Source organism: Anabrus simplex, chromosome 1, assembly GCF_040414725.1.
Source record: "Anabrus simplex isolate iqAnaSimp1 chromosome 1, ASM4041472v1, whole genome shotgun sequence".
NCBI lineage: Eukaryota > Metazoa > Arthropoda > Insecta > Orthoptera > Tettigoniidae > Anabrus > Anabrus simplex.
In genome coordinates this window covers 725,096,062-725,123,422 of record NC_090265.1, presented here as the reverse complement: position 1 = coordinate 725,123,422, position 27,361 = coordinate 725,096,062, and the positions used below count along the sequence as shown (strand labels likewise).

The 27,361-nt window shown below is 42.3% G+C and overlaps 2 protein-coding genes across 3 annotated transcripts in view; both read left to right on the top strand.

The window, feature by feature from the left end:
- LOC136857416 (cytochrome P450 9e2) overlaps positions 1-10,809 on the top strand; it is a 110,128-nt gene extending 99,319 nt beyond the window's left edge. Inside the window, exons 7-8 of one of the 2 annotated variants that reach the window (XM_067136066.2) lie at positions 6,449-6,712; positions 9,883-10,809. In XM_067136066.2, the coding sequence (XP_066992167.2) occupies positions 6,449-6,712; positions 9,883-10,061 (443 nt within the window). In that variant the 3' untranslated portion in view covers positions 10,062-10,809. The remainder of the gene's footprint in view (positions 1-6,448; positions 6,713-9,882) is intronic. The other variant, XM_068225177.1, reaches the window with a different exon arrangement.
- A 1,070-nt stretch (positions 10,810-11,879) lies between these two features.
- Positions 11,880-27,361, top strand: part of LOC136857415 (cytochrome P450 9e2) — a 45,341-nt gene continuing 29,859 nt past the window's right edge. The window contains exons 1-2 of the mRNA XM_067136065.2: positions 11,880-12,018; positions 26,232-26,627. Coding sequence (XP_066992166.2) covers positions 26,240-26,627 — 388 coding nt within the window. The 5' untranslated portion in view covers positions 11,880-12,018; positions 26,232-26,239. The remainder of the gene's footprint in view (positions 12,019-26,231; positions 26,628-27,361) is intronic.

Sequence of the window (27,361 nt, the reverse complement as noted above, 5' to 3'; positions counted from 1 at the left end):
GTCCGGGGGATAGTGGGTTCGAATCCCACTGTCGGCAGCCCTGAAGATTGTTTTCCGTGGTTTCCTATTTTCACACCAGGCAAATGCTGGGTCTGTACCTTAATTAACGCTACCGCCGCTTCCTTCCAACTCCTAGGCCTTTCCTATCCCATCGTCGCCATAAGATCTATCTGTGTCGGTGCGACGTGAAGCCACTAGCAAGGAAAAAAGACATAACCTATTGCGTACACCTGTGAGTTGTCACTGTGCAGTTATGGCTGTATCGATACGTAACAACAGAGTTCGTACATTTCTCGCGGAATCTGTATTATGGTAGGTGCTCCGTTTTCTTTCGACTGTCCCTTTATAAATGTAATTTCTTTTTCCATTAATTACTCAATTCTGACTGTTTAAATACCAGTTCACTTGTTCATCCTTCACATTATAATATTACGTATGTCTCCCGTTCATTTCTTGTGACACGGAGGAGGAGAAGGAGTATGTTTGTCCAACCCTTGTCCTGCCTCTCTACGGGGTCGGGTATGAGGTGAGATGAATCTGTCGTGCCGGGTTTTTATGACCGGATGCCTTTCCTAACGTCAACCTCATCAGAGTAGTTAATGAGATGAAATGAAGGACATGATTATGATAGTAGGAAGGGAGAGGGTGAAACCCGGTGCCGGCACATAGCCTACTTCTGTCGAATAGAATCAAGAGGTCCGCTCAAGGCTTAACGTCCCCATCCGACGGAAGAATCACCATCGATAGCGTCATATGCCCTTACTCCCTATGAGCACTGAGGAGAGGTTTGGAATTTAATCCGGGCTTTTGGCACGCAATCTAGTGATTAGAAATTGTATACCACCACCTCCCCTACCCCGCCGGCCAACATTCTGAATGTGAAATTTTTTCCACCAACGAGACTCGAACCGGCTAACCACGGTGTCAGACCGTTTAGACTTCAGCGCCTTAACGATCATGGCCACCAGGCGGACTCGCGGAGGAGGAAAAGGAGTATAGGATTAAAAACACATAAATCGATATCGAAAGTAATGAAGTGCAGTCGAACGAAGTCGGGTGATGCAGGAAGTAGGCCTACGTAGGGGATCAAAAGGTTAGTTGCACTAACAAGCCGCAGCAGCGCGCTGTGTGTCGCAAACGTGGGCACAGCAGAGAAAGGGTCAAACACTGCCCACACGTCTGTTAGGCAGGTCGCTGTGGTGTCTCGTCTAGTATTGTGTGAATAGCGGCCAAATGCAATGGCGCGTCAACTGGACGTTCACTCCAAATATGAGGTGCGTGGGACAATCCGATTCCTATGGGCCAAAAGGAAGAATTGCACGGACATTCATCGTGAAGTTAGTGCTGTGCATGGGGAGCGGGCCATTTCCCGGCAAGGTATCGTAAAGTGGTGTCAGCAATTCGAAGCTGGACGCACGGATATCACGGACAGCCATCACGAAGGCAGGCCCGCAACGTCCAGGACCCGTGCAAAGGTCAGCAGTGTGAATGCGATCATTAGACAGAACCGGCGCATTAAACTGAGAGAAATCGCGACCCAGCTGAACATGTCGTATGGCAGTGTGTTCGCCATCGTTCACGAGGACCTTGGATATCGTAAGCTGTGTCAAAGATGGGTCCCAGGTCTTCTCACTGATGAGCACAAGGGGCAACGTTTCCAATCCTCCTTGGCATTTTTGCAACGCTATGCCGCAGACGGCAACGGGTTTCTGCGGCGAATCGTCACAGGCGACGAAACGTGGGTCCACCACTTCACCCCCGAAACGAAGCGAACATCAATGGAATGGGTGCACCCCTCATCATCACAACGAAAGAAGGTCAAGGTTCAACCTTCAGCCGGTAAGGTTATGGTGACAGTGTTCTTTGTCATGGAGGGTTTGCTGCACGTGGAATTCTTGCCAAAAGGAACGACGATCAACGCGGCGTCGTTTTGTCAATCGTTGCACCGGTTGCGTAAAGCGATTAAAGAGAAGCGCCGGGGGCAATTGAGAGCCGATGTGCTTTTGTTGCACGATAACGCAACACCTCACAAGGCCTGCCAAACGAGAGAACTGATGCAGCATTTCAAAGTGGGAAGTCTGGCAACATCCACCCTAATGTCCCGACCTAGCGCCGTATGACTTTCATCTGTTCGGTAAGCTCAAAACGGAGCTCGGTGGTCGACGTTTCCAGACCGATGAGAAGGCGAAGGCCGCTGTTTCCGAGTGATTGCAGAACGCTGGAGGAAATTTCTATGCATCCGCCATCGACAAGTTTGTTGTGCGTTCGCAGAAATATTTGGAGTCCCTTGGAAACTACGTGGAAAAGTGACGTTACATTGTATGTCATTATAGTCGTGTTGCTGTTGTATAGGTGGTGTATTGCATGGCCATAACTGGGAAATGCAACTTATTTTCTGATCTGCCCTCGTATTAGATTAGGAAATGAAGTCTTGAAGGAGACCGCCTCTGTAGTGTAGTGGATAGTGTGATTAGCTGCCACCCCCGGAGGCCCGGATTCGATTCCCGGCTCTGCCACGAAATCTGAAAAGTGGTACGAGGGCTGGAACGGGGTCCACTCAGCCTTGGGAGGTCAACTGAGTAGAGGTGGGTTCGATTCCCACCTCAGCCATCCCGGAAGTGGTTTTCGGTGTTTCCCACTTCTCCTCCAGGCAAATGTCGGGATGGCACCTAACTTCAGGCCACGGCCGCTTCCTTCCCTCTTCCTTGTCTATCTCTTCCAATCTTCTCATCCCACCAGCAAGGCCGCTGTTCAGCATAGCAGGTGAGGTACTGGTCATCATCCCCAGTTGTATCCCGACCCAGATTCTGAAGCTTCAGGACACTGCTCTTGAGGCGGTAAAGGTTGGATCCCTCGCTGAGTTCGAAGGAAAAACCAACCCTGAAGGGTAAACAGATTAAGAAAGAAAGAAAGTATTGAAGGAAGCAAATGAGTATTATTACTGTGGTAGCAGAATGTACAACAAAGTCAGAAGTAAGGAAGGACTTTCTTAAGAAATTTGCTCACTTCGAATATTGATAGAGGAATTAGAAAAATTGGTTTGGAAGACTTTCGTCTGGATCGTGGCACTGTGTGGACAATAAGTAGCTCAGAAAGCAAGAAGCTCCTAAAATGAGGTGTTACAGGAGAATGCTGAAGAGATACTGAATGGAATTGATGAAAGCAGAACGATTTGGGGATATTTCACGGGAAGAAAAGGTAGAATGATAAGACAGGTCTTAAGACACCCAGGACTTGTTTCATTTAGTTAGATTTTCAGGGAATTGTAGGCGGTAAGAATGGTAGAAATCGACCAAGAAAACGGACCGGTGTAGATGTAGGAGTTACGTAGGAATGAAAATGTTAGCACAGGATAGGGTGGCATGGAGGGCTGTATCATACCAAAACACCAATCAAGTGGTTGCGTGCATTGGGTCACATAGCCATCAGCTTGCATTTTGAGGATAGTGGGTTCGAATCCCACTGTTTGCAGCCCTGAAGATGGAAGATGTACCAGCACTGTTATCTATACAGCGTGATTCAGTGGCCAGTTCCAATGTAATTTTATCTTGGTGATTACCGCCTCACCATGATGGGAAAATGTAATGTTATACTTCTATTAAACACTGAAAGTTCTCCGTGGTTTCCCATTTTCACACCAGGCAAATGCTGGGGCTCCACCTTAATTAAGGCCATGGACGCTTCCTTCCCACTCCTAGCCATTTCCTATCACATCGTCGCCATAAGACCTATCTGTGTCGATGCGACGTAAAGCAGACTGCAAAAGAAAGGAACACTGAAAGAAAGATATGCGTGTGCCTTCTGGATCATATGAATCTGACACGCCGGCGAAACATTATGATATTGCGATCGCAGTAAACGTAATATTTGCTATAAGCTGCCCAGTGTGCCGCACGGGACCATATTGTAGTTGGTAAAGGCGTGGCGGAGCAGGCTTGCATGTCAGGTGGGATTTTCGAGTCCGGGGAGAAGATTAAAAATTTCTGAAAAATTTGTTTAATACGTACCGCACGTAATGTAAGTTCAGTACCCGCTTTCATGCACATTGTGTGTCAATGAATGTATTTGTGCCCTAAGAAGTGCCTATTAGTTAGCAGGCCGGACACATACAGCCCGGAAAAAATAGGAACACAACTGCCCTGACTGTATCGCAGCAAATGCTCGATGTGATGACCGTTTTGGTTTATGCACATTCGGGTCCGGTGTCCAATAGATCGTCTTGCGCGCTGAAGCTTTCCAGGTGTAAATGCTCGCCAGGCGTTCGTGATGAGCTGCCAGAGCTGGTGAGGGTTTTCTGGCGCTTGAGTGTAAACGACGTTCTTTGTGTCCCCACAAGAACAAGTCTAACGGCGTTAAATCCGGTGATCTGGCGGGCCAAGAAACAGGACCTCCTCGTCCTATCCATTTCCCTGGCAGTTCCTCGTTCAGATGGTTACAAAGGTGCAAAGTCAAATGAGGTGGAGCTCCATCCTGTTGTACCACGTCGTCAAACGATCGTGCAAGGGCACATCCTCCAGCAGCAGTGGGAGTTCCTGACGCAGAAAGTGCAGGTAGCGTGGGTCCGTTCACTGGCTCTCAAAGAAATAAGGTCCCGAGATTCCACACCAAATATTCCCTCCCTATCATACTTGATAGGCCGTCTGTCGCACCCAGTGGGGCTTGTCTGGACTCCAATAGTGCATGTTGTGGCGATTGACGTTCCCATTATTGTGGAAGCGCAATTCGTCCGAGGACAATGTATGCGATACGAATGCTACATCATTGTCCATGCCACCGACTGAACTCCATTCGAGTTTCGAAATCCCGCCCATGGAGCTCTTGGTGTAGCTCAAGCTGGTGAGGGTGAAATTTATGTTCATGCAGTATTTCGCCAGACGGATGGATGGCTGGTGTTCACCTGTCATGCAGTCGCCCTTGTACTGATGTGTGAATTACTACTAGGTGTCTCCAGAACGCCCTCTTCTGTTTCACCCGATGTAACGGGCCTGTCGGGGACTAGTGGCTGGTTGGAAATCACACGTGTTGTCCTTAGGCGTCTTTCAGCACGGTAGAACGTCGTAACAGCCGAGTGTCGCCTGTCGGATACCGTTCCTGGTGCAGACGTAGTGCCTCGCACGCATTTTGTCTTGCTTCCCCATAAATAAGGAGCATGTCAACGTATTCCTCTGCGGAAAACATGGCAGCAGATATTACAGTACATTCAGGCCCTAAGTAGTGGAGTATGCGCAGGGTACAAGATGAATAACAGCGCCATTCTACTTTTTGAATGTGGTAAATGTAGGCCTGTGTTTACGTATTCAAACACCGAGCGAGTTGGTCGTGCGCGTAGAGGCGCGCGGCTGTGAGCTTGCATCCGGGAGATAGTAGGTTCGAATCCCACGATCGGCAGCCCTGAAGATGGTTTTCCGTGGTTTCCCATTTTCACACCAGGCAAATGCTGGGGCTGTACCTTAATTAAGGCCACGGCCGCTTCCTTCCAACTCCTAGGCCTTTCCTATCCCATCCGGTGCGACGTAAGACCTCTAGCAAAAAAAAAGAACGTATTCAAACATCATACTGTTGAACGACGCAGGATTCGAACCGCTGCTATCACATTCCGTCGATTGCTAGGGGAACGTCAAAACACATCCGCTACGCTACACTGCCGGAAACACGCCGGTAGAACGAAGAGAGCGGAGCACATGCGCCATCAGGTTACCTAGTTTTAGGCATTGTTTCTCCTCTTCATTACACCCAGTCACCAGGCACGACATATTAACATAGTTATATGGTAAAAGGACGTTGCTAGATGATTTCAAGGCGTCATGTTTTACGAACAGATTATATAACATTTCGCTAGCGTTCAGAATCTTGTGCAAAATGTGCTCACAAAACACTAGTACCATACAGTACGCCTGCAGGGGAATAGCACCCCTATAATCATGTGCAAGTTAGTTGGGCTGCAGCGAACGATATTGGAAGAAGCTGCTGAATCACAGTGTGCAATTAAGTCAGAAGGATGAGGTGAGGAAGTATATGCGATGAAGAATGCATTTTTGTTAGTTAGCAGTGGTTATCTGTCGGAGCGAAGCCCACCACACCTATCCCTCGGTACCAGTATCTATCTGACATACATCAGCAAGCCGCGCGAGGTGAGTCGAGGGGAGAGGGACACAGAACCTGCAATATCAGTCTCGATGCCTTGTTCTCAGAAATATGTGCAACATTTTATCTCGCTGCTTTCAAGTTTTGTAAATTGAACAATGTGTCAGACGCTTACATTATAATGTGCTCTAGATTTCTATCGTTCTCATTTGAGGTTTGGGCTTCACCGATAGCCTTGTAGCCCTCAGTACACGCCACTGACTTACATTGGGATATAGATGAATGTCCTCCAGATGAGCTGGTTCACACTCGATGATTTCTGTACTGAATTTCACTCAATATTTCTTGGTTTTCCACCTTCCAGAGGCGCTGCGATTTTACCCTCCTGCTGTCATCACTAATCGGGAGTGCACCAAGGACTACACGATACCAGCTGGCGACAAGAACCCAGAATACACCATCAAGAAAGGAGAGATCGTCTGGATACCAGTGTACGGAATTCAGCACGATCCTAAATATTACCCTAACCCGGAGAAATTCGACCCTGAGCGGTTCAGTGAAGAAAACAAGAATAATATTGTTCCTTATACCTATCTGCCGTTCGGCGTAGGGCCTCGACTCTGCATCGGTAAGTACAAGGGTGAAAGAAGCCAGACATGTTTCTGCTGTAATGATTGTGTTATAATGTCTTATTCTTGTTGGCTTGGGTATCAATTATTGATGTAAATAATTTGGGTAAATCGATATGTTGTTTCCATGTTTAGGCAATTCCGGTATTTTCTTGGGATACCGTATTATTAATATTGTTAGTATTGGTTCGTTTCGGCCTACTAGGGTCTATGGGGGCTCGCCTTAACTCTTAGCTATGATCTGCTTTTTCTTGGCCCAGGACGCTTTCATTTTATTTCTGTATCCCCGCTTCCTTCCATTCGTCCACTTCGGTCTGGTGGTCCCTGTACTCTTTTTGCTTGTGAGGAACAGTGGGAGGACTCTCTGTAGGATGGCATGTCGGTACTGAGATCGGTTCTTTGTTGTCTCTAATGGGATCTGCAGTTCCTCTAGGTCTGATTTTACTGAGCTGATCCACTTGATCTTGTCACCATGAGGATTCTGTTGGTGAGCCTGTTGGTTTTCAGGTGGGTATTATTATTATTATTATTATTATTATTATTATTATTATTATTATTATTATTACGAGGATACCGTGATTTACACAGGTGAAAGAAGGTGCGGAAATGAATGGGTAGATATAGAATAGTCAGAAGATTAATTGAAAATAAAAATCGAGCTATATTTCTTTCCCTTCTTTTATATTTTCTATTTAAACTGAACACTTTGCTAAGCAAATAACAAATCGGGTACAAAATTAGCTCGTGAGCTTGAAGTTCCCTAATTACAAATTTTATATGAGCGCTACTGCTCCATTCAACCAACAGTCAAGGAGACGGATCTCCCAAATTTTTACATCAGTGGGAGAGCTTCTTTGTTCTGCAAATTTATACCTTCCAGGCCTATCAAAGGCACAACCTACATTTAACAAAACAAACAGTATTCACTGTCTTCTCGACTCAACAGACTAATTACCTTAAAATGAAATGATTGAAATTGAGTTTATCAGGGTTAATCAGTACATGGCCTTCGGTAAAAACAAAAGGTTAGCGATACTGGCCGAAAAGAAAAATGTTAGGGGGCGAACACTTGCACTCCTTGAAATTCACATGAAATACATAGAACCGTGCATGGGCTTATGGCCCGACGTTACAACTAGATGGAATACAAAATTAAGAGATAAATTTAAAGGTTACAAATCATAGTCACCTCAATATCAAGTTGAGAGGGAATACAAGAGGGTACCTCACTCTTTATTCCCTAAGTTCGAGTAAATTCTTTAGACTTGTTTGTAATTTACATTAAGAAATAGAAGCTACATTGCGAAAAAATTTGAAACCTTCCCCTTGAGCTAGCTTTCAAAGACTATTACATTGTTAAGCAGAATCTGTCATTACCTTGAGCTGGTAGAAATCCCCAAGATGACAAGGGAGCCCTTTCCCCTTGCCTCCGTTACGTACACACTCTAGACTGGAGTGATCACAAAGGCAACATGGCCCAAAATGTGCCAGCTTTTATTCGGGAAAAGAAGGTTCCAGATTTATCTGTGTCGAAACCCTGACACACCCCCAATTTTCATTGGACAGTCAAATAAATATCGAAAGCAGTGATTGGTTTCTTTTCTAATTGGCTAACGAACTAAGTTGGCGCGAAGAGATAGAAGTGTTGATAACTTTTAAACGCACACACACAAAAAAAAAACAATTCAGTTTAGGAAAGCTTGACGTACAAAAATTACTTTGAAAATTAATAGTTCCTCACCCCAAAGGGCTCAACGTAAGTTGATAGTAGCGACATCTGTTGAGCAATGTTCAAACTATTTCCAAAATGAGTTTCAAATTTCCTGATCTAGATGGCCTTCTACAAGGAGCTAGTTTTAAATGCACGGGGTGGGTGTACCTCTGGTACAATTATTATTATTATTATTATTATTATTATTATTATTATTATTATTATTATTATTATTATTATTATTATTATTATTCGCGAGTGGGTCACTTAAGACGTGCATTTGCCTTCTTTTGTAGCTATATTTCATTTATTACGGGCTTCCTTTCTGTCTTCAGACCAGGTTGTTCTGGTATTCTCCTTTGATTTCGTCAACTTGCCATTTGTGAATTTTAGAACTGAACATTAACCAGTTTCGAACACCTGCTGGTGTAATTCCGGCCTCTGTCAGATCGGTTCCGATTTCGAAAATCCATTTCATTCTGTCTCTTTTGGATTTACTCCCGTTTTCATAGAATTCGACTATTTTGTTTCGTAAGTCAGGCAGACTTACGATGCAACGACCATTCTTTTATTATATCCATAGAATATTAACTTCCATTCCATAATTTCATTGTGGATATTTGCGTACTGTTTGATTTTCTGTTTGTCTCTGAGTCAGTATTTTCCATCGGCATATTTTGGATTTAGAATTTTTCTTATGATTTTGCATTCCTGTTTACTAAATGTTTTCCAATGTCTGCTTTCCTGTTCAAAATTAGCGTTTCTGAACTATAAAGATACTTTGGTTTAATGCTGTATTGTAATGTCTTAGCTTTGTGTGATTGAAAATACATGTTTTGTTGTAGATGCTTTGAATTAGTCGGTATGCAATTCCATCTTTTGGCATCTAATTTTGTTGGCTTTTGTTTCGAGTCCATTTTACTGAACTGTTTCACCAAGATATTTAAATAGTGTTATTCTTTTAATTTTGCAATATTTTGTTTTTTTTACGTGTTTGTGTTTTTAAGATATCTGGAGACGAACTTTTTCCGCACCTTCTTTCAGTAATTCAATCTGATTTTGGGCTGTTGAAATGTCTCGAGTTAAGATTGCTAGGTCGTCTGCAAATGCTAGGCAATCTATCGTTAATTTTCCTCTGCACAAAGTGATTGATTGTTTGGTGAATTTTGAGGACTAATTTATGTTTGCGCCATTTTTGCATCACTTTTTCAAAGATGCAGTTGAGGAGTAAAGGAGAGTATCTATCTACTTGTCTTACTCCCATTTTGATTTCCCCCACGAATTTAATCTTAGTGTTCGCTTTGTCAGTGTCTGTTTCATGATTGCAACTGTTTTGATGTCTAGACCTTGTTCTTTCAATCAACAAATGTGGAGACTAACTTTTTGTTACAAATTCTCTGATGTCTTAGGATTATAATTGTTCATTGTTATTCACTGAACCTTTTCTGTTTGTTCCAGGTCAACGTTTTGCTCTCCTAGAAGCGAAGCTAGCTCTGATACATATCCTGTCTCGGTTCAACCTTGTGGTCGTGAAAAAAACACCGTTACCTCTGAAGCTCGATCATCGCTCTTTCGTAATGGGTGTGGAAGGTGGCTTCTGGGTAGGGGTGCAGCCAAGACGACAGATATCCACTTAGTTACCAAACATACCGACACCTTCGAAATGTTTGCAAGAATTACGTCTTTACCTGTTACTAACAAAACTTGTGGATATGTATTTTAGAAACGTTTGCTGTATCCTGGTAAACAAAGTTGAAAACCTTAAAGAAGGAATTGTAGAGACACTTAAAAAAATGTTACATTATTTATTTTAATTATTTCATTAATTATACCTTCCTATAACAAGATAATAAAATCAATTGAAACCAATTATGTGTTCCTGACCGACTTCTTCACTGAATAGTTAATGAAGGAGAGTTCTGTTCAGACGAACCTGCTTTCATTTCCCGGACGGGTTTGAAATTTTATCCACATCTGCTTAATTCTACTACCTCGGAACTGGATATTTTTTATTTTAGCAGTACACATCATGATTACCAAGGGCTTAAGTGAAACTCCGCATTAACTCACATTAGCTCTCGTAGTGGTGCTTTAAATGAAACAATGCTTTGATTCATAATAGCGCTTGTAGTGGTTCTTAAGGAAACAATGCATTCACATAAGTGCTCATAGTGGCGCTTAAGTGAAACATTGTATTGACTCAAAATAGCGCTTGTAGTGGTGCTTAAGAAAACAATGCATGGACTCACATTAGCGCTCACAGTGGCGCTCAAGTGAAACAATGCATTGACTCACATTAGCGCTCGTAGTGGTGCTTAAGTCAAGCCATGCATTGACCCATATTAGCGCTTGTAGTGGTGCTTAAAGAAACAATGCATTGACTAATAGTAGCGTTCGTAGTGGCGCTTAAGTGAAACAATGCATTGACTCACATTAGCGCTCGTAGTGGTGCTTAAGTGAAGCCATGCATTGACTCACATTAGGGCTCGTAGTGGTGCTTAAGGAAACAATGCGTTGATTGGCATTAGCTCTCGTAGTGGTGGAAAAAGGCAAACTTGTAATCTAATCGACCAGATAAGGATGATTAAGAAAATGATTGTAATTTTTAGGAATAAATAAAGAATATATTATCGTATTTTATTTACCTAAAATTCATAGTTCATGTCCCTAGGATGTTTTCAACATTGAGTTGCTTGCCTTAAGGGAATTTTTGCTTCTAGTATTGAGCACTTACAGCAGTTTCAATTTTCTCTATAAATTATGACCCACGCTGTAGAATGGACAGCCAGGATAAGAAGCCGAGGCAGTTAGCTCATTTCGCCCGCTCCCTGGTACCGTAAATAAAAAGTGGTGATGATGACTTCTGCAGCGGGTGGTGTTGGTGCAATCTGCAGCTCAATAGTACAGTTGTACCACATGGTCACCAGGGTAGGGCGGCTACCGGTATGTGATTTATTGCGGATGGTTTCTTTCTTTTCTCTTTTTTTGGCTAGTTGCTTCACGTCGCACCGACACAGATAGGTCTTATGGCGACGATGGGACAGGGAAGAGCTAGGAGTGCGAAGGAAGCGGCCGTGGCCTTAATTAAGGTACAGCCCCAGCATTTGCCTGGTGTGAAAATGAGAAACCACGGAAAACCATTTTCTGGGCTGCCGACAGTGGGGTTCGAACCTACTATCTCCCGAATACTGGATACTGGCCGCACTTCAGCGACTGCAGCTATCATGCTCGGTGCGGATAGTTTCTTTGGTGGAACGGATCCATCCTTCAAGTATTGCTGACTGTAGCCATAGAAACGAAAGGTATAGTAACCAGGTTACCAGATAATTATATGCACTGACTTTTAGTTCCTCATTTCTCCAATTTCCACTGAGCGCAAAACAGCATCAACAATTCAGTAACAACGAGAATATCTCTTCTGTTTTTTGCATCTCTGCTGGCCATGGGCGAAGTAGGCGTGGTGCGGCGAGCTGGAAGAGGCAAACACGTCATCTCGCCGTCAAGGTCAGTTTGTATGGAACCAGTGCGTAGTTGAGCTAGCGCAGTGCACAGCTGATACTGTGAAGTTACACCAGGACTGGGTTCAGACCTCAGGTAAGAACATTACATTTGGAATATCGACCACTCGTGACTGTATTAGGTCGTCTTCAGCATATAAATAGCACAATCCTACCCAGGAAATGATAAGTACAGAACATTTTCTCACTGGGAACAGAATTTACAGGCATAGGACTTCGCGTCCAATCTTCTACCACTAAATTCCTGTGGCTCTGCTCTTTGTATGATGTTGGCTGGACTCTGAGGACTGTGGTTCGGTTCTTGCTGACATCCGGTTCGCTATTAACGTGGACTGCAATGTTTGGAAGGACTTGCCGTCGTATTATTATTATTATTATTATTATTATTATTATTATTTTAATAATAATAATAATAATAATAATAATAATAATAATAATAATAATGTCCGCCGCTGAGGTGTAGTGGTTACTGTGATTAGCTGCTAGCCCCGGCGGTTCGGTTTTGATTCCCGGCTCCGCCACGAAATTCGAAAAGTAGTACGAGGGCTGGAACGGGGTCCACTCAGCTTCGGGATATCAACTCAGCCGTCCTCGAAGTGCTTTTCCGTGTTTTCCTCACTTCTCTTCCAGACAAATGGAGGGACGGTAGGTAACTTAAGGCCACGGCCGCTTCCTTCCCTCTTCCTTGTCTATCCCCTCCAATTTTCACATCCCCCACTAGGCTCCTGTTCAACGTAGCAGTTGTGGCCGCCTGGGGAGTTACTGGTCTTCCTTCCCAGTTGTATCCCCCGACCCAAAGTCTCAAACTGCAGGACACTGCCCTTGAGGCGGTAGAGGTGGGATCCGTCGCTGAGTCCGAGCGAAAACCAACCCTGGAGGGTAAACGGATAAAGACAGAAAGAATAATAATAATAATAATAATAATAATAATAATAATAATAATAATAATAATAACAATACCGTCTGAGTGGCTCAGACGGTTGAGACCCCAACTTGCCAGGTTCGATCCTGCATCAGTCCGGTGATATTTGAAGGTACTCAAATACGTCAGCCTCGTGTCTGCAGATTTACTGGTACGTAAAATAACACTTGCGGGAATAAATTCCGGCACCTGGGCGTCTCCGAAAGCCGAAAATGTAATTAGTGGGACGTAAAGCCAATGACATTAATAATAATAATAATAATAATAATAATAATAATAATAATAATAATAATAATAATATTCGCATTTGAACATTTTCTCCCTCCACGGAAAAAGCATAGAATAGAGGATATGTTTTCTTGCTTAGAGGACGATAGAGCGATTACAGATTGTTTCTTTGTTTCCCTCTTAGTAGCCCCTTACGACATACAGGGGTACAGACAATGCATCGTTTGACTCCTCACAAAGGGAATAATAATAATAATAATAATAATAATAATAATGGCACGTCGCCTGCGAAGAAGCTTTGTCCAGGTCTTTCGATTTGACGCCGTATTGGAGTCCTGCGCGCCTGTGAGGATGGGGCCCTATCAACGATGAATTCTAAAAATGAAAATCGCACGCACACCCAGCCCTCGAGCTATCCTATTTAACCAATTTCCCCGTTGCGGCTTTGAATCGAATCCGGGATGCGCTGAGGAGAGATTTACGATAAATCGCAAGAAAAATGTGTTTCAGCAAAAGAGTGATAAGGCTCATTCTAGAACAATTTATTATTATTATTATTATTATTATTATTATTATTATTATTATTATTATTATTAGGCCTATTTTTATTATTGCTATCGTTTTCCTTCCTTCTTTTCCTTTTTTTTCTTTGGCCCCAGCCCATAAGTAGAGCAATAGTAAAGGGACATGGTTTAAATTCTCTTGATGATCTTTTGGATAATAAAGACAATTCTAGTATAGGAAAGGGGCAGCTGGACCTTGATCATAGAAAATTATTGGAAAGGGAGGAAGGGGGTCTGAAATTTTTCCTGGTAAACTGTCAAAGTGTAGTAAATAAGCAATTAAAATTCAGTACATTGATGAAATGAAATGTCGTATGGCTTTTAGTGCCGGGATATCCAAGGACGGGTTCGGCTCGCCAGGTGCAGGTCTTTCTATTTGACTCCCGTAGGCGACCTGCGCGTCATGATGAGGATGAAATGATGATGAAGACAACACATACACCCAGCCCCCGTGCCATTGGAATTAACCAATTAAGGTTAAAATCCCCGACCCGGCCGGGAATCGAACCCGGGACCCTCTGAACCGAAGGCCAGTACGCTGACGTTCAGCCAACGAGTCGGACAGTACATTGATGGAATCTTATGAAATTGTGGATATAGGAATGGAATCATGGTTGAGAGAAGGGGTGGATAATACAGAAGTATTTCCAGAAGGGTACACAGTCTATCACGGAGACCGAGGAGTTGAAATGGGAAGTGGGATGGGGTGTTTATTCAGGTGAAGGAAACTTATTGCTCACATTAATGCTTTACCGATCAAAGGGATGAAATATTATGCATAAAATTACTTTGTGATAACATGGAGCAGGTGGGAATTATACGAACATATAGGCCTGGAAGAGAGTAAAAGGATATGGAAATATTTCATAATCTAATAGATTATTGTCATAAAAACAATAATAATGATATGGTAATAATTGGGAGATCTAAACTTGCCTGAAAATAACGGAATGGAACTGCAAGTGAAGCCCATGGACAGAAACTGGCAAATAAGTTAATTTGGGACGGAGGATTCACACAAGTAGTACAAGAACCAACTCGTCTCAATAACTTGATAGATGCATTCTTGGTTAAAAAATGGGAAATTGTTGATAAAACTGAGGTACCGGTAATTGAAGGAATATGTGACCATAAGGCTGTAATAATGGATGTAGGACTGGTACCAAAAAGGCTTAAGAGGGTCATATTGTACAGGAAAAACTACAGTTGAAGAATTCGGGACTTACCTTAAATCACAATTCAGTTCTTGGGTAAGTGAAGGGAGTAATGTGGATACACTTTGGGAAAACTTTAAAGAAATAATTTGGGAAGGACAGAAGAGAAGAGATTTGTACCTGTTAAGATGGGTAAAATGACCTCAGACCCTGTTTATTATACAAGGAAAATAAGAACATTAAAAAGAAAATGTAGAATAGTAAACACCAAAATCAAAGTGCGTAGAGAGAATAGAGAAACTAGAAGACAGCTAATGAGGGAACTTAAAAGAGGGAGATAGTAAGCAAAAGAGTAATACATGAATGGCGTACTTTATTAGGATTATGACCGCAAAGGGAAGTGGAAAAAGCTGTATTCGTATATTAGGAACCAAAAGGGAAAAGGAATTCAAATTCCCACAATGGTGGGAGAAGGGGCTGAACCGCTTTTTAACAGATATTGAGAAAGCAAATCTATTTAGTAGGGAATTCGTTGATTCAGTAGAAGGTTGCCAGGTGTTGGAAAGTGAAACGGAAGATAGATAGGGAGACACACATAAGGAAACAAGAAGCTTCTCATTCGCAAATGAGGATATTTTCAGAGAAATCCAATTGCTTCAGCCAGGAAAAGCAGTAGGGAGTGATCAAATTACTGGGAAGGTATTAAAGTCAATGGGGTGGTACATAGTGCCTTATTTAAAATTTATCTTTGACTATGTCATAAATAATAGTGTAATACAAAAGGAATGGCCCTGAGGTTCACTCAGCCTACACCAAAAATGAGTACCAGGTTAATTCCTGGGGGCAAAGACGGCCGGGCGTAGAGCTAACCACCCTACCCCATCACGTGTCGAGGTTACGAATGGTGGAAGCCTTTACCGTCCAGCCCTCCAAGGGCCTTCATGGCCTGTACGGAGATGACTTTGCTTTTTAATACAAAAGGAATGGAAGGAATCTATAACAATACCAATTTATAAAGGAAAGGGTGCGAAAAGGTAGCCTGAGAACTACAGACGAGTCAACCTGACCAGTACAGTTTGTAAAATATTGAAGAATTTAATAGCAAGGTATATAAGAGGTGAATGTGAAGATAAAAAATGGTTCATGAGGAGCCATTATGGGCTTAGAAAGAAATTTTCTTGTGACGCACAACTGGTGGGATATCAGATAAGTTGGATTCGGGAGGCCAGATGGATTGCGTAGCCATTTACCTTTCCCAAGCCTTTCAAATCGTGGAACATGGAATATTATTAAAGAAACTGGAGGGAATAGGATTGCACATGAGGGTTACCGGTATATGTTGAGTAAGAATATTTCTAAATTCAAAAATTCAAAGTACGAAATCACGTATCACAGGAAGAGAAATTTTGGAATGGAATTTCACAGGGTAGTATAATCGGCCCATTGATTTTCTTAATAATATGCAATCGATTTAGGGAACAATATAACATCAAAAATAAGATTGTTTGCAGGTGACATCGTTGTTTATAGGAAAATAAATAACATAAAGGATCGTACAGAATTACAAAGGGACCTTGACAGTATCCAACAATGGGTTGAAGAAAATAATATGAAGATTAATGGAAGCAAATCCATTGTCACAACACTGTTGTTTGGAGCTTAAAAACTGAATTGGAATGTACTTTGGATGAGGTAATTGACCCAAAAGATGGCTAGTACGAATAATTATGTGTGCGATTGAGTAATTTGCACTGGAAGGGTCATGTTGGTGACACTGTAGGTAAAGCATGCAGATAATTACATGTCATAATGAGGCAACTTGAAGAATGCAACACAGAATTAAAAGAGAAAAGTTAAGTATGGTTCGTCCATTATTGGAATATGCAAACAGTGTTTGGGATCCTCACTAGGAATACCTAATAAAAGAAATAGATGAATAGCAGAGGAAAGCAGCAAGATTTGTAACAGGGGATTTCAGAAGGAAGAGTAGTGTATCAGAAATGTTAGAGAAACTTGGGTGGGAAGCTTTAAGTAAGAGAAGGGAGAAAACTAGACTTATAGGAATATATATAGCGTATACAGGAGAGGAAGCATGGGAGGATATATGTGTGAGGCCTCATTTGGAAAATAATTACATCGCCAGGGCTGACGACAAGTATAAAAGTAGACGGGACTTTAACAGAAGTTTCTTTTTCTTTTTTTTTTTTTTTTTTTTTTTTTTTGCGTCGCACCGACACAGATAGGTGTTATGGCGACAATGGGATAGGATAGGCCTAGGAACTGGAAGGAAGCGGCCGTGGCCTTAATTAAGGTACAGCCCCGGCATTTGCCTGGTGTGAAAATGGGAAACCACAGAAAACCATCTTCATGGCTGCCGACAGTGGGGCTTGAACTCACTATCTCCCGATTACTGGATACTGACCGCACTTAAGCGAGCTATCGAGCTCGGTTTTGCAGAAGTGACTGGGGTAAATTTTCATTCATTGTGAAGGGTGTGAAGGAGTGGAACAGTTTACCTGGGGAAATGTTTGATCCTTTTCTAAAATCTTTATAGATATTCTAGAAGAAAATAAACTGCAACAGAAAAAAATAAATGTTAGAGGGCATTCGACCTGTGTAGGTTATTGTAATAAAGAATTTTTCTGAATAAATTAATTCCAACCCCTTGTCTATGGAGGTTGGACAGCCAAAGTAGGGGACGGCCAGTAGGGGTGAGGTACAGTGGGGACTTCGAGGGACCTGGCTGTGAAGGCCCTTGAGGAACTCTGAAAAGCGGTGGCTAAAGGGGCTCTGTTTAAGACGCAGGAGGTCGTTATACATGTTAGGTATAGAAATGGGTAAAAAATGCAATGCAATTTAAATATAGTAGTTGTATAGCATTATTTGAAGCGATTCTAAATACTGTATATAAGTTGATTATATGTGTATACAGACGATATTATGAGTAGAATTTAATAAGTAATATAAAATTTTTAAAGATGAGCTGTGTGCTTAATAGAAAAATTCTTAGTGTAAACTGTACAATACTATATTTTAGGAAAACACCTTCTTTTATTTTTTTATTTAAAAGTTAGTGCTTGAGAACAATGTATTTTTGTACACCATTTGCCACCGAGGTAGACACATCAGTTGCAAATAAAGTATTTTGATTTGAAACTTTTCACCGTCCAGAGTTGGTTTTCCCTCCAACTCGGCGAGGGATCCCATCTATACCGCCTCAAGGGCAGACATATTCAGAAAGAATGAGGGAATTCTGGGCTCAAAAGAAAGCGAAGTTCACTGTCAAATGTAACAAGACTTAACGTAGTCCTCGATGGCCACAGCGAATAAATAATAATAATAATAATAATAATAATAATAATAATAATAATAATAATAATAATTATAATAATAATAATAAAAGTCATGTCCAACAAGTGGGTTACAGCAGGAATTGTGAACAACAACATGCCCTTAGAGAAGGTCATTGAATATATCTATCTGGGGCAGCTGAGAGTATGAAAGGTGATATAAAACTAGAAATTTTTCGACGCATGGCAGGATGGCAGTCGTATGGAAGAAACTGAACTGTCTTCAGATCAAATATGCCAGTAAATCTGAAGAAAATAATTCATGATCAGTGCATTCTACCTGTGCTGACGTACGGCTTTGAGAACTGGACACTCAACGAATTTACGAAAGGGAAACTTAGGACAGTGCAGAGGGGCATGGAAAAGTCAATGCTGGGTTTTAGAAGGAAAGATAAGAAGAAAGCAGATGCTATCAGGTCAATCACTAAAGTTAATGACATTCTTGAGAGAATAGCCATCTTAAAATGGCAATGGATTGGACATATTGTTCTGTCAGTCTGTATTTCTTTTTTCGAATACGCTTTCCACTCTTGGTTATATTAAACCGGGTGCGGACGATATCTTGTAGTAGGGTGATAATACCTATGTCCAGACATATCCCCTGAAAATGACTTCGCTAACGTTGTCATGTCACTGGGTGCACTCATTCGACAGCTGCTAATTTAGAGCAACCACTTAACAGTGTGCTTCATATTATCTCTGCCAACGTTACACATTATACGGAGGTCGTTTGGTAGATCGTGTTGGGCCGGAAGAGCGCATGCCAGTGTAACATCCGCTCAATCTATAAATAGCATGCAAAGTGTGTGGGGTTTTTTTGTCTACTAACCTTGCTTTAGGCGATGTCGATCTGCAGCCACGTTACGTTGTTTTCAGTGGATCAGAGACGGTGTATATGGCTGGACAAGCGAGAAATTCTGGAAAAAAGGAACTATTTTCTTTCCTTTGAAAGTCTTTCCAGAAAACAACAACAATAGAACGGGAAATAAATAAGAAACAACCTTAGAAGCTTAGTTAATTCATAACCTGGAGGAAAGGATTCCCAGGTTTATTCAAGACTTTTAGTCGAAACCAGAACAATAGGTTTTACGAATATATGAATCTTTAGCATTAATGAGATAAAAGAGGCACTAGCTTTTACAAACGAAGAGGGAATATACTGGGTCTCTCATGTGAATCCAGACGGAATGCATGGTAAAATGAAATGTCGCATGGCTTTTAGTGCCGGGATATCCCAGGACGGGTTCGGCTCGCCAGGTGCAGGTATTTTTATTTGACGTCTGTAGGCGACCTGCGCGTCGTGAGGAGGATGAAGTGATGATGAAGACAAAACATAAACTCAGCTCCCGTACAATTGGAATTAACCAATTAAGGTTAAAATCCCCGACCCCGTTGGGAATCGAACCCGGGGCCCCCTGAACCGAAGGCCAGTACGCTGACCGTTCAGCCAACGAGTCCGCCACCGATTGCATTGTTTTTGTACTATACGCGAACCTTTTCTTGAGCCCTGAGCTCCCTAGTGCTGAATTGGTAGACCTCGGTTATCTTCGACATCCATATTGGCAACCTTTGAAACACAAACTATGCATCGCTGTGCGACATCTGGCGTACACTTTACGAACTAGTACTGATGTTGTTTACACAGCAAAGCCAAACTATATAATTCATGCTAGGAACAAGAATCACATCGATAAATGTTATATAATGTTAAATAATGTATGTGTGACAGAGTAGTTGACGTAAGATAATAAATGTTTAGAAAATTAATATCGATCGATCATATTATCGATTCAATTCAGATTTCATTTCCATCCAGTTGCCAGTATAACCGGAACCGCCAGTGCTCCCTCCTTACCCCTCACCCCGTAAAAATCGGGCTCAAGGAAAAGTTCGCGTATAGTAGTTTGCACTATGGCAGCTGCCTCAGACGAAATTATGTCGGGCGCGACCGCCCTGCTTTAAGCTTTTATGAAATCTTACCTTATAAAAGATGCTGGAAGTGTCGTCCTTCCTGGGATGTACAGGTGTTGTATATGGTAACCACATTCTGGCTGACGCGATTCAGTTCTGCCACAGTAATGTTTCTGATTTCATTAGTAAAGTATTCTTTCAGTTCCTTCAATGTGTGAGGATTTGTTCTCAAGTTCACTAGGCTAATTCGTGACAGTCCCAATGACAGTTGGAATCGTGTACATCATATCTATACACATACAACCATCACTTAAATTATTTGTATTATTTGTCTGAAAGGGTCATCTACACTGACTGACAGAGCAAATGCAACACCAAGGAGGAGTGGTTCGAAAGGGATGAAAGTTGGGGGAAAAACAGAGACGGCACGGACGAATAATTGATGTTTATTTCAAACCGATATGCAGGTTACACAATGCGCACGGCATCGACTCAGTAGGATTTAGGACCACCGCGAGCGGCGATACACGCAGAAACACGTCGAGGTACAGAGTCAATAAGAGAGCGGATGGTGTCCTGAGGGATGGTACTCCATTCTCTGTCAACCATTTGCCACAGTTGGTCGTCCGTACGAGGCTGGGGCAGAGTTTGCAAACGGCGTCCAATGAGATCCCACACGTGTTCGATTGGTGAGAGAACCGGAGAGTACGCTGGCCACGGAAGCATCTGTACACCTCGTAGAGCCTGTTGGGAGATGCGAGCAGTGTGTGGGCGGGCATTATCCTGCTGAAACAGAGCATTGGGCAGCCCCTGAATGTACGGGAGTGCCACCGGCCGCAGCACATGCTGCACGTAGCGGTGGGCATTTAACGTGCCCTGAATACGCACTAGAGGTGACGTGGAATCATACGCAATAGCGCCCCAAACCATGATGCCGCGTTGTCTAGCGGTAGGGCGCTCCACAGTTACGGCCGGATTTGACCTTTCTCCACGCCGACGCCACACGCGTCTGCGGTGACTATCACTGACAGAACAGAAGCGTGACTCATCGGAGAACACGACGTTCCGCCATTCCCTCATCCAAGTCGCTCTAGCCCGGCACCATGCCAGGCGTGCACGTCTATGCTGTGGAGTCAATGGTAGTCTTCTGAGCGGACGCCGGGAGTGCAGGCCTCCTTCAACCAATCGACGGGAAATTGTTCTGGTCGATATTGGAACAGCCAGGGTGTCTTGCACATGCTGAAGAATGGCGGTTGACGTGGCGTGCGGGGCTGCCACCGCCTGGCGGCGGATGCGCCGATCCTCGCGTGCTGACGTCACTCGGGCTGCGCCTGGACCCCTCGCACGTGCCACATGTCCCTGCGCCAACCATCTTCGCCACAGGCGCTGCACCGTGGACACATCCCTATGGGTATCGGCTGCGATTTGACGAAGCGACCAACCTGCCCTTCTCAGCCCGATCACCATACCCCTCGTAAAGTCGTCTGTCTGCTGGAAATGCCTCCGTTGACGGCGGCCTGGCATTCTTAGCTATACACGTGTCCTGTTGCACACGACAACACGTTCTACAATGACTGTCGGCTGGGAAATCACGGTACGAAGTGGGCCATTCGCCAACGCCGTGTCCCATTTATCGTTCGCTACGTGCGCAGCACAGCGGCGCATTTCACATCATGAGCATACCTCAGTGACGTCAGTCTACCCTGCAATTGGCATAAAGTTCTGACCACTCCTTCTTGGTGTTGCATTTGCTCTGTCAGTCAGTGTAATTCGCAGACAGATTGGGCTGCAAGGAGAACAAACTTCCACCCGAAAAAATCTACAATTCTAAAAGTACAAAAAGTTCGTAAAATGGCAATCAGTGTCAGAATAAAAATTCACAGAAGTTCACTTGACACATTAACAGGTTATATAAATCCTAAAATAAACTTTTCAAAAAAGAACCAGGGCGACCCATGGAGCAATTTCATATTAAAACGCGTTATTTGGCCTATTTATAGTGAATGTTGCAGTGCAGTATGTGTCCCCTGAGCCGCCACTTATGTCATGTTTGATCTCCCCCGTCTCCCGACTTCAATCCGTGCGATTATTGGTTGTGGGGTTACCTGAATTCACAAGTCTACCGCGATTGTCCGACCGTATTAGCGATGTTAGAAAACAACATACAACAGCACTATACCTACGGATATGCTGCACAGTGCTGTTCACAACACTGCCCCTCGACTACAGGTATTGTTGACGAATGATGGCCGGCATGTTGAGCATGTGTTATAAATAGAGCCTGGATTACACGTAAATACATATTCTGTTCCCATATATGTAGCTACAAGGAAAGCTAAAATGTCGGTGAATAACACTAAAGAGACCATTATTCCAGGAGTTTAAAGTTACATATTTTTACATATTTCCATGCACAATAAATATTTTGATAAATATAACATATTTTAAATATTTTGAAGCATATAGCGCATTTCAAAGAAAACACAATTCTTTTTTCACTAATATTACATCTATATAAGTTTTTCAATTAAACACTTGAAAATATCGTGTACGTTTCTAACATCTAAAAATAATGTACTAATTTAAAGTGAGGTATTCAGTCAAAGAATCGCACCCCTTAGCTGTGTTGACGGTGCAATTCTTGGGTGTCTCGAGCTGTGTCTATCAGTCTTCCCTTGCGCAAACTTTGTTACAATTTTCTCCTCTCAGATTTAGTGATTCATCTTTTGTGACCCCTTCGCAGGTTCTCGGTTTAATGCCATGTGTCAAAAGCGCCTTTTCTCTTTTCTTTCTTTCTTTCTTTCTTTCTTTCTTTCTTTCTTTCTTTCTTTCTTCTTCGGTTAATACCCAAGCTTCACTTCCATAAAGGGCCACACTCCATATAAAAGTGTTCAGAAACATTTTTCTAATAAACATATTTGTGTTTGATGAGATCGAATTTCTTCACTCTTAATAAGGACCTTCCTTGCTTGAGCAAGTCTAAAATTAAATATTTCTTTACCGGGCAATTTGAAATACGCGCCAGTGACTTCCTGTGAAGTCAAAAGGTCTTATATATATATATAGATAGATAGATAGATAGATATAAGAACATCCTAAGAGACAGAATGCATTCGATGATCGCAGAAAATTTTGAAAAATATTTAGTTATTAACTGCGCCTGCAAATGAAAATTAGAGGTTAAATAACATCTGCACTTTTAACATTTTTCGGTTTCGATTTCCTCCTCTGTGCACAAGATATTAAGTTACATGTTTTTGCTGTATATTTAACTAGAAGAAGTACCCGTTCTTCGTACGGGTTATCAGAAACTGGCTTTAGTTACTCATACTATCGGTGTGACTGACTTCATTAGATATTTATATCACTGGTGTATTTACTTAAGTTTTTTTTTTTGCTAGGGGCTTTACGTCGCACCGACACAGATAGGTCTTATGGCGACGATGGGATAGGAAAGGCCTAGGAGTTGGAAGGAAGCGGCCGTGGCCTTAATTAAGGTACAGGCCCAGCATTTGCCTGGTGTGAAAATGGGAAACCACGGAAAACCATCTTCAGGGCTGCCGATAGTGGGATTCGAACCTACTATCTCCCAGATGCAAGCTCACAGACGCGCGCCTCTACGCGCGTGGCCAACTCGCCCGGTATATTTATTTAAGTACGTTGAAATTATTTGTCATGTTTGGAATTATAGCGTATCTTTTTCTTTTCTTCATGGGGCCTCTAAATATTAATTCCTAATTGGCGTCGACCTCTAAGATCATTTGATACCATGTTTTTCCTTCATTCCCACCTACATGTATATGCTCCCTTCACAAAGCTGCAGGTTTAGTGTAAGTTTACTTCCGCTAGATAGTACCACAAATATAAATATTATTGAATGTATTTGTTTGATCCGACATTTCGTAACTATTACAAATGATCAAGGAAATATGCTATCCATAAAAGAAACTACTATAATTATAGAGAATCATAATTCTCAGGGCTGTCACTCATGTCGCACATCATATAATGAATCTGAGTATATAAATGTTGAGAAATTTTTCAATCTTGACAATTGTGTACAGTATATAGGTTGTTTTCATGGTTACAATGATCGTAAAAGTGGACCAACATATTGGCACTAATAACATCAGTGATCCTACTACTCCATGATTTGATAGAAAATAGTTTAAACTATAGGTAACTGACTCCGCAAAATGCTGAAACCTAAGCCAGTACGTAAAAACGGAGGCCCGTCGGCAACCGCTGGTCGCTGTGTCACGGAAAACTCCGGGGCTATTATTTTTATACCTCACACCCTTTCCATCCCCTCCAAAAGGAGTGCTATGAGCGTCTTAAACAACAGTTTATTTTTCCGAGATAGTATGTCATATGTGTATCAATGTTGGTTGGCAGCTATGGCCAAACGTACATGCATAATCTAGCTGCTGTAGAATCCTGGAGCTGACGTTGCCATGGTTACGGCCGTTCGTTTCTTTATCCGATTCCTAGAGCAGGGGTAGTGTGGTTGCAATATCTCCATAACGGTTGGTTTTAGAGCCTTAACACATGGTTTTCGGGCCCGAAGGGTTTACAGAGTTTTGTTCTTTGCATCAAGGGGCTTAAAATGAGCTTTGTCTCATCCTTGTACGACAAATTCGATTTCGCCTATATTAGCCTATTGTTTTAATAATTTTATCTCCCCCCGTCGGCCCCCTCGAATTGTTTTGAAAATAAAATACAGCCCATATTACTCACTGTCAATGTAGCTTTCTATAGGCGAAGTAATTTTTAAAATCGGTTCTGTAGTTTATGAGTCTATCCGTTACAAACCAATATACAAATTTTCCTCTTTATAATATTAGTATAGAAGTATAGATTACGTCCCTACACATACGGTTGCCGTCAGGAAGGGCATCCAGCCGTAAAACAGGGCCACATCCACATGTGCGACAGGGTTAGCACCCGCAACCCCACAGGTGTGGGTAATGCAATAGAAGAAGAAGATATTCATTTTAAAAATTCACTTGCTTTTTTATTCTTTTCACCCCGTTAAGTGGATTTTCCAAAAAGAGTGTGTTCATTTTTGAAGGAGATTCCAAGTGCCAATTTTAAAGTCTGTAACATTTTCATTTTTTGAGATATACAGTATGTATCCTCATATAAGTAATTCAACTCCTTCCTCAGTTCTTTTCACCCCCCCCCCCCCTTAAGTGGATTTTCTGAAAACGAATATTTGTGTTCTTTTATTTTTAAAGGAGATTCCAAATATCAATTTTCATGTCTGTAACATGTTAGGTTTCGTGATTTATTGTAGATAATTTCGCTGCAGTAGAATCCTGGAGCTGACATTGCCATGGTTACAGCAGTTCATTACTTTATCCGATTCCTAGAGCAGGGTTAGTGTGGTGCCAATATCTCCGTAACGGTTGGTTTTAGGACCTTAAAACATGGTTTTCGGGCCCATAGGGCTTACCGAGTTTTGTTCTTTGCGTCAAGAGGATTAAATTGAGCTTTGTCTTATCCTTATACGACAAATTCGATATTTTGCCTCTATTAGCCTATTATTTTTATATCTCCCCCGTGCCCCCCACCTCGAATTGTTTTGAAAATGAAATACAGCCCATGGTACTCACTGGCAATGTAGCTTTCTATGGTGAAGTAATTTTAAAAATCGGTGCGGTAGTTTTTGAGTCTATTCGTTACAAACAAACAAATGTTTCCTCTTTATAATATTAGTATAGACTACATACATTGTCAATTTTTGGCTACATACTTATGTACATATTCCTCATTTTTATATTACATATAATCCGGGCTCTAGTTATAAAGAACATCGCCTTTGTCAAACCTCGATTGTCATGCCACGCCCTGGTTATACTAATTATTGTTCGTGTATCGTGCGAAGCGCCATCTGTTGGTAATTCTGTGTACTTTATTTTGATGTCAATTAAACCCCATGTCATGCCAAGCATGTGTATCAATTATTACTCCTCTACCTCCAATATTCCGTGAAGTATTGCCACGTTAAATGATAACGGACTTTTGGGTCATCCTGTGTGTTATAGCTTTAGTCACTTTTCTCCATTCACGAATCTCATTATATTTTATTATTATATATTTGTATTTCCTTTATGAGTGCAGTGAATCCATATTACTCACTCAAGTGCTCCGTGTTCCAGGCTTCGCAATGGGCTTACTTGGCCTCGGCTGGATGGAGTGGCCCGTGTGGGTTGCTCTTGCTCTTGCTGCCATCTACAAGCTGGGGACCTGGAACTACAACTACTTTACTGCCAGGGGGGTGAAGACCATGAAAACGGTGCCCTTCTTCGGTTCCTTCGCGGGTACTACCTTCAAGAAGCAGTCGTTCGCCTCGCTCATTGAGGACTCCTGTAAAAACTTCAAAGGAGAACGTTATGTGGGTCTGTTTCAATTCCTCAACCCCATCCTGATGATCAAGGACCCGGAGCTCATCAAACGGGTCACAGTGAAGGACTTCGACCATTTTGTGGACCATGTCCAGTCGATAAGTAAAAATGCCGATCCACTGATGGGGAGGAACCTATTTTTCCTTAGAGGTAAGTTATGTTGGCATTTCAGCTTTGTGTCGAGTTTTGGTAACGCGTACAATCCTTAGCAATAGTTCTTTAGTGGAAGTTTGTGTAATGGAACGCGACATAATGTGTAACCATAGCAACCATGAAGGCTGTGATGTACGGTATGGGTGGATGTTCAGATAATGTTACCTAGCAACCGTGCAGAATGTAATGTAAAGTACGGATGGATGGTCAGACAACGTTACCTAGCAACCGTGCAGAATGTAATGTAAGGTATGGATGGATGTTCAGACAGTATTACCTAGCAACCGTGCAGGCTGTGATATAAGGTATGGATGGATGGTCAGACAATGTTATCTAACAACCGTGCAGAATATGATGTAAGGTATGGATGGATGTTCAGACAATGTTATCTAGCAACCGTGCAGAATGTAATGTAAGGTATGGATGGGTGTTCAGACAATGTTACCTAGCAACCGTGCAGAATATTATGTAATGTATGGATGGATTTTCAGACAATGTTACCTAGCAACCGTGCAGGCTATGTCTTGTGGCTGGTTGCTAATCTAAAATTAGCAGCCACTGATGGATGGCCATGACCGGGAGATTTGATTTCCGCAAAGGCAAAAGTGTTTATTCTTTAATTTTTACAATTTGCTTTACGTCACAACGACACAGACAGGTCTTGTGGCGACGATATAATAGGAAAGAGTGACGAATGGGAAGGAAGCGACCGTGACCCTAACAAAGGTACA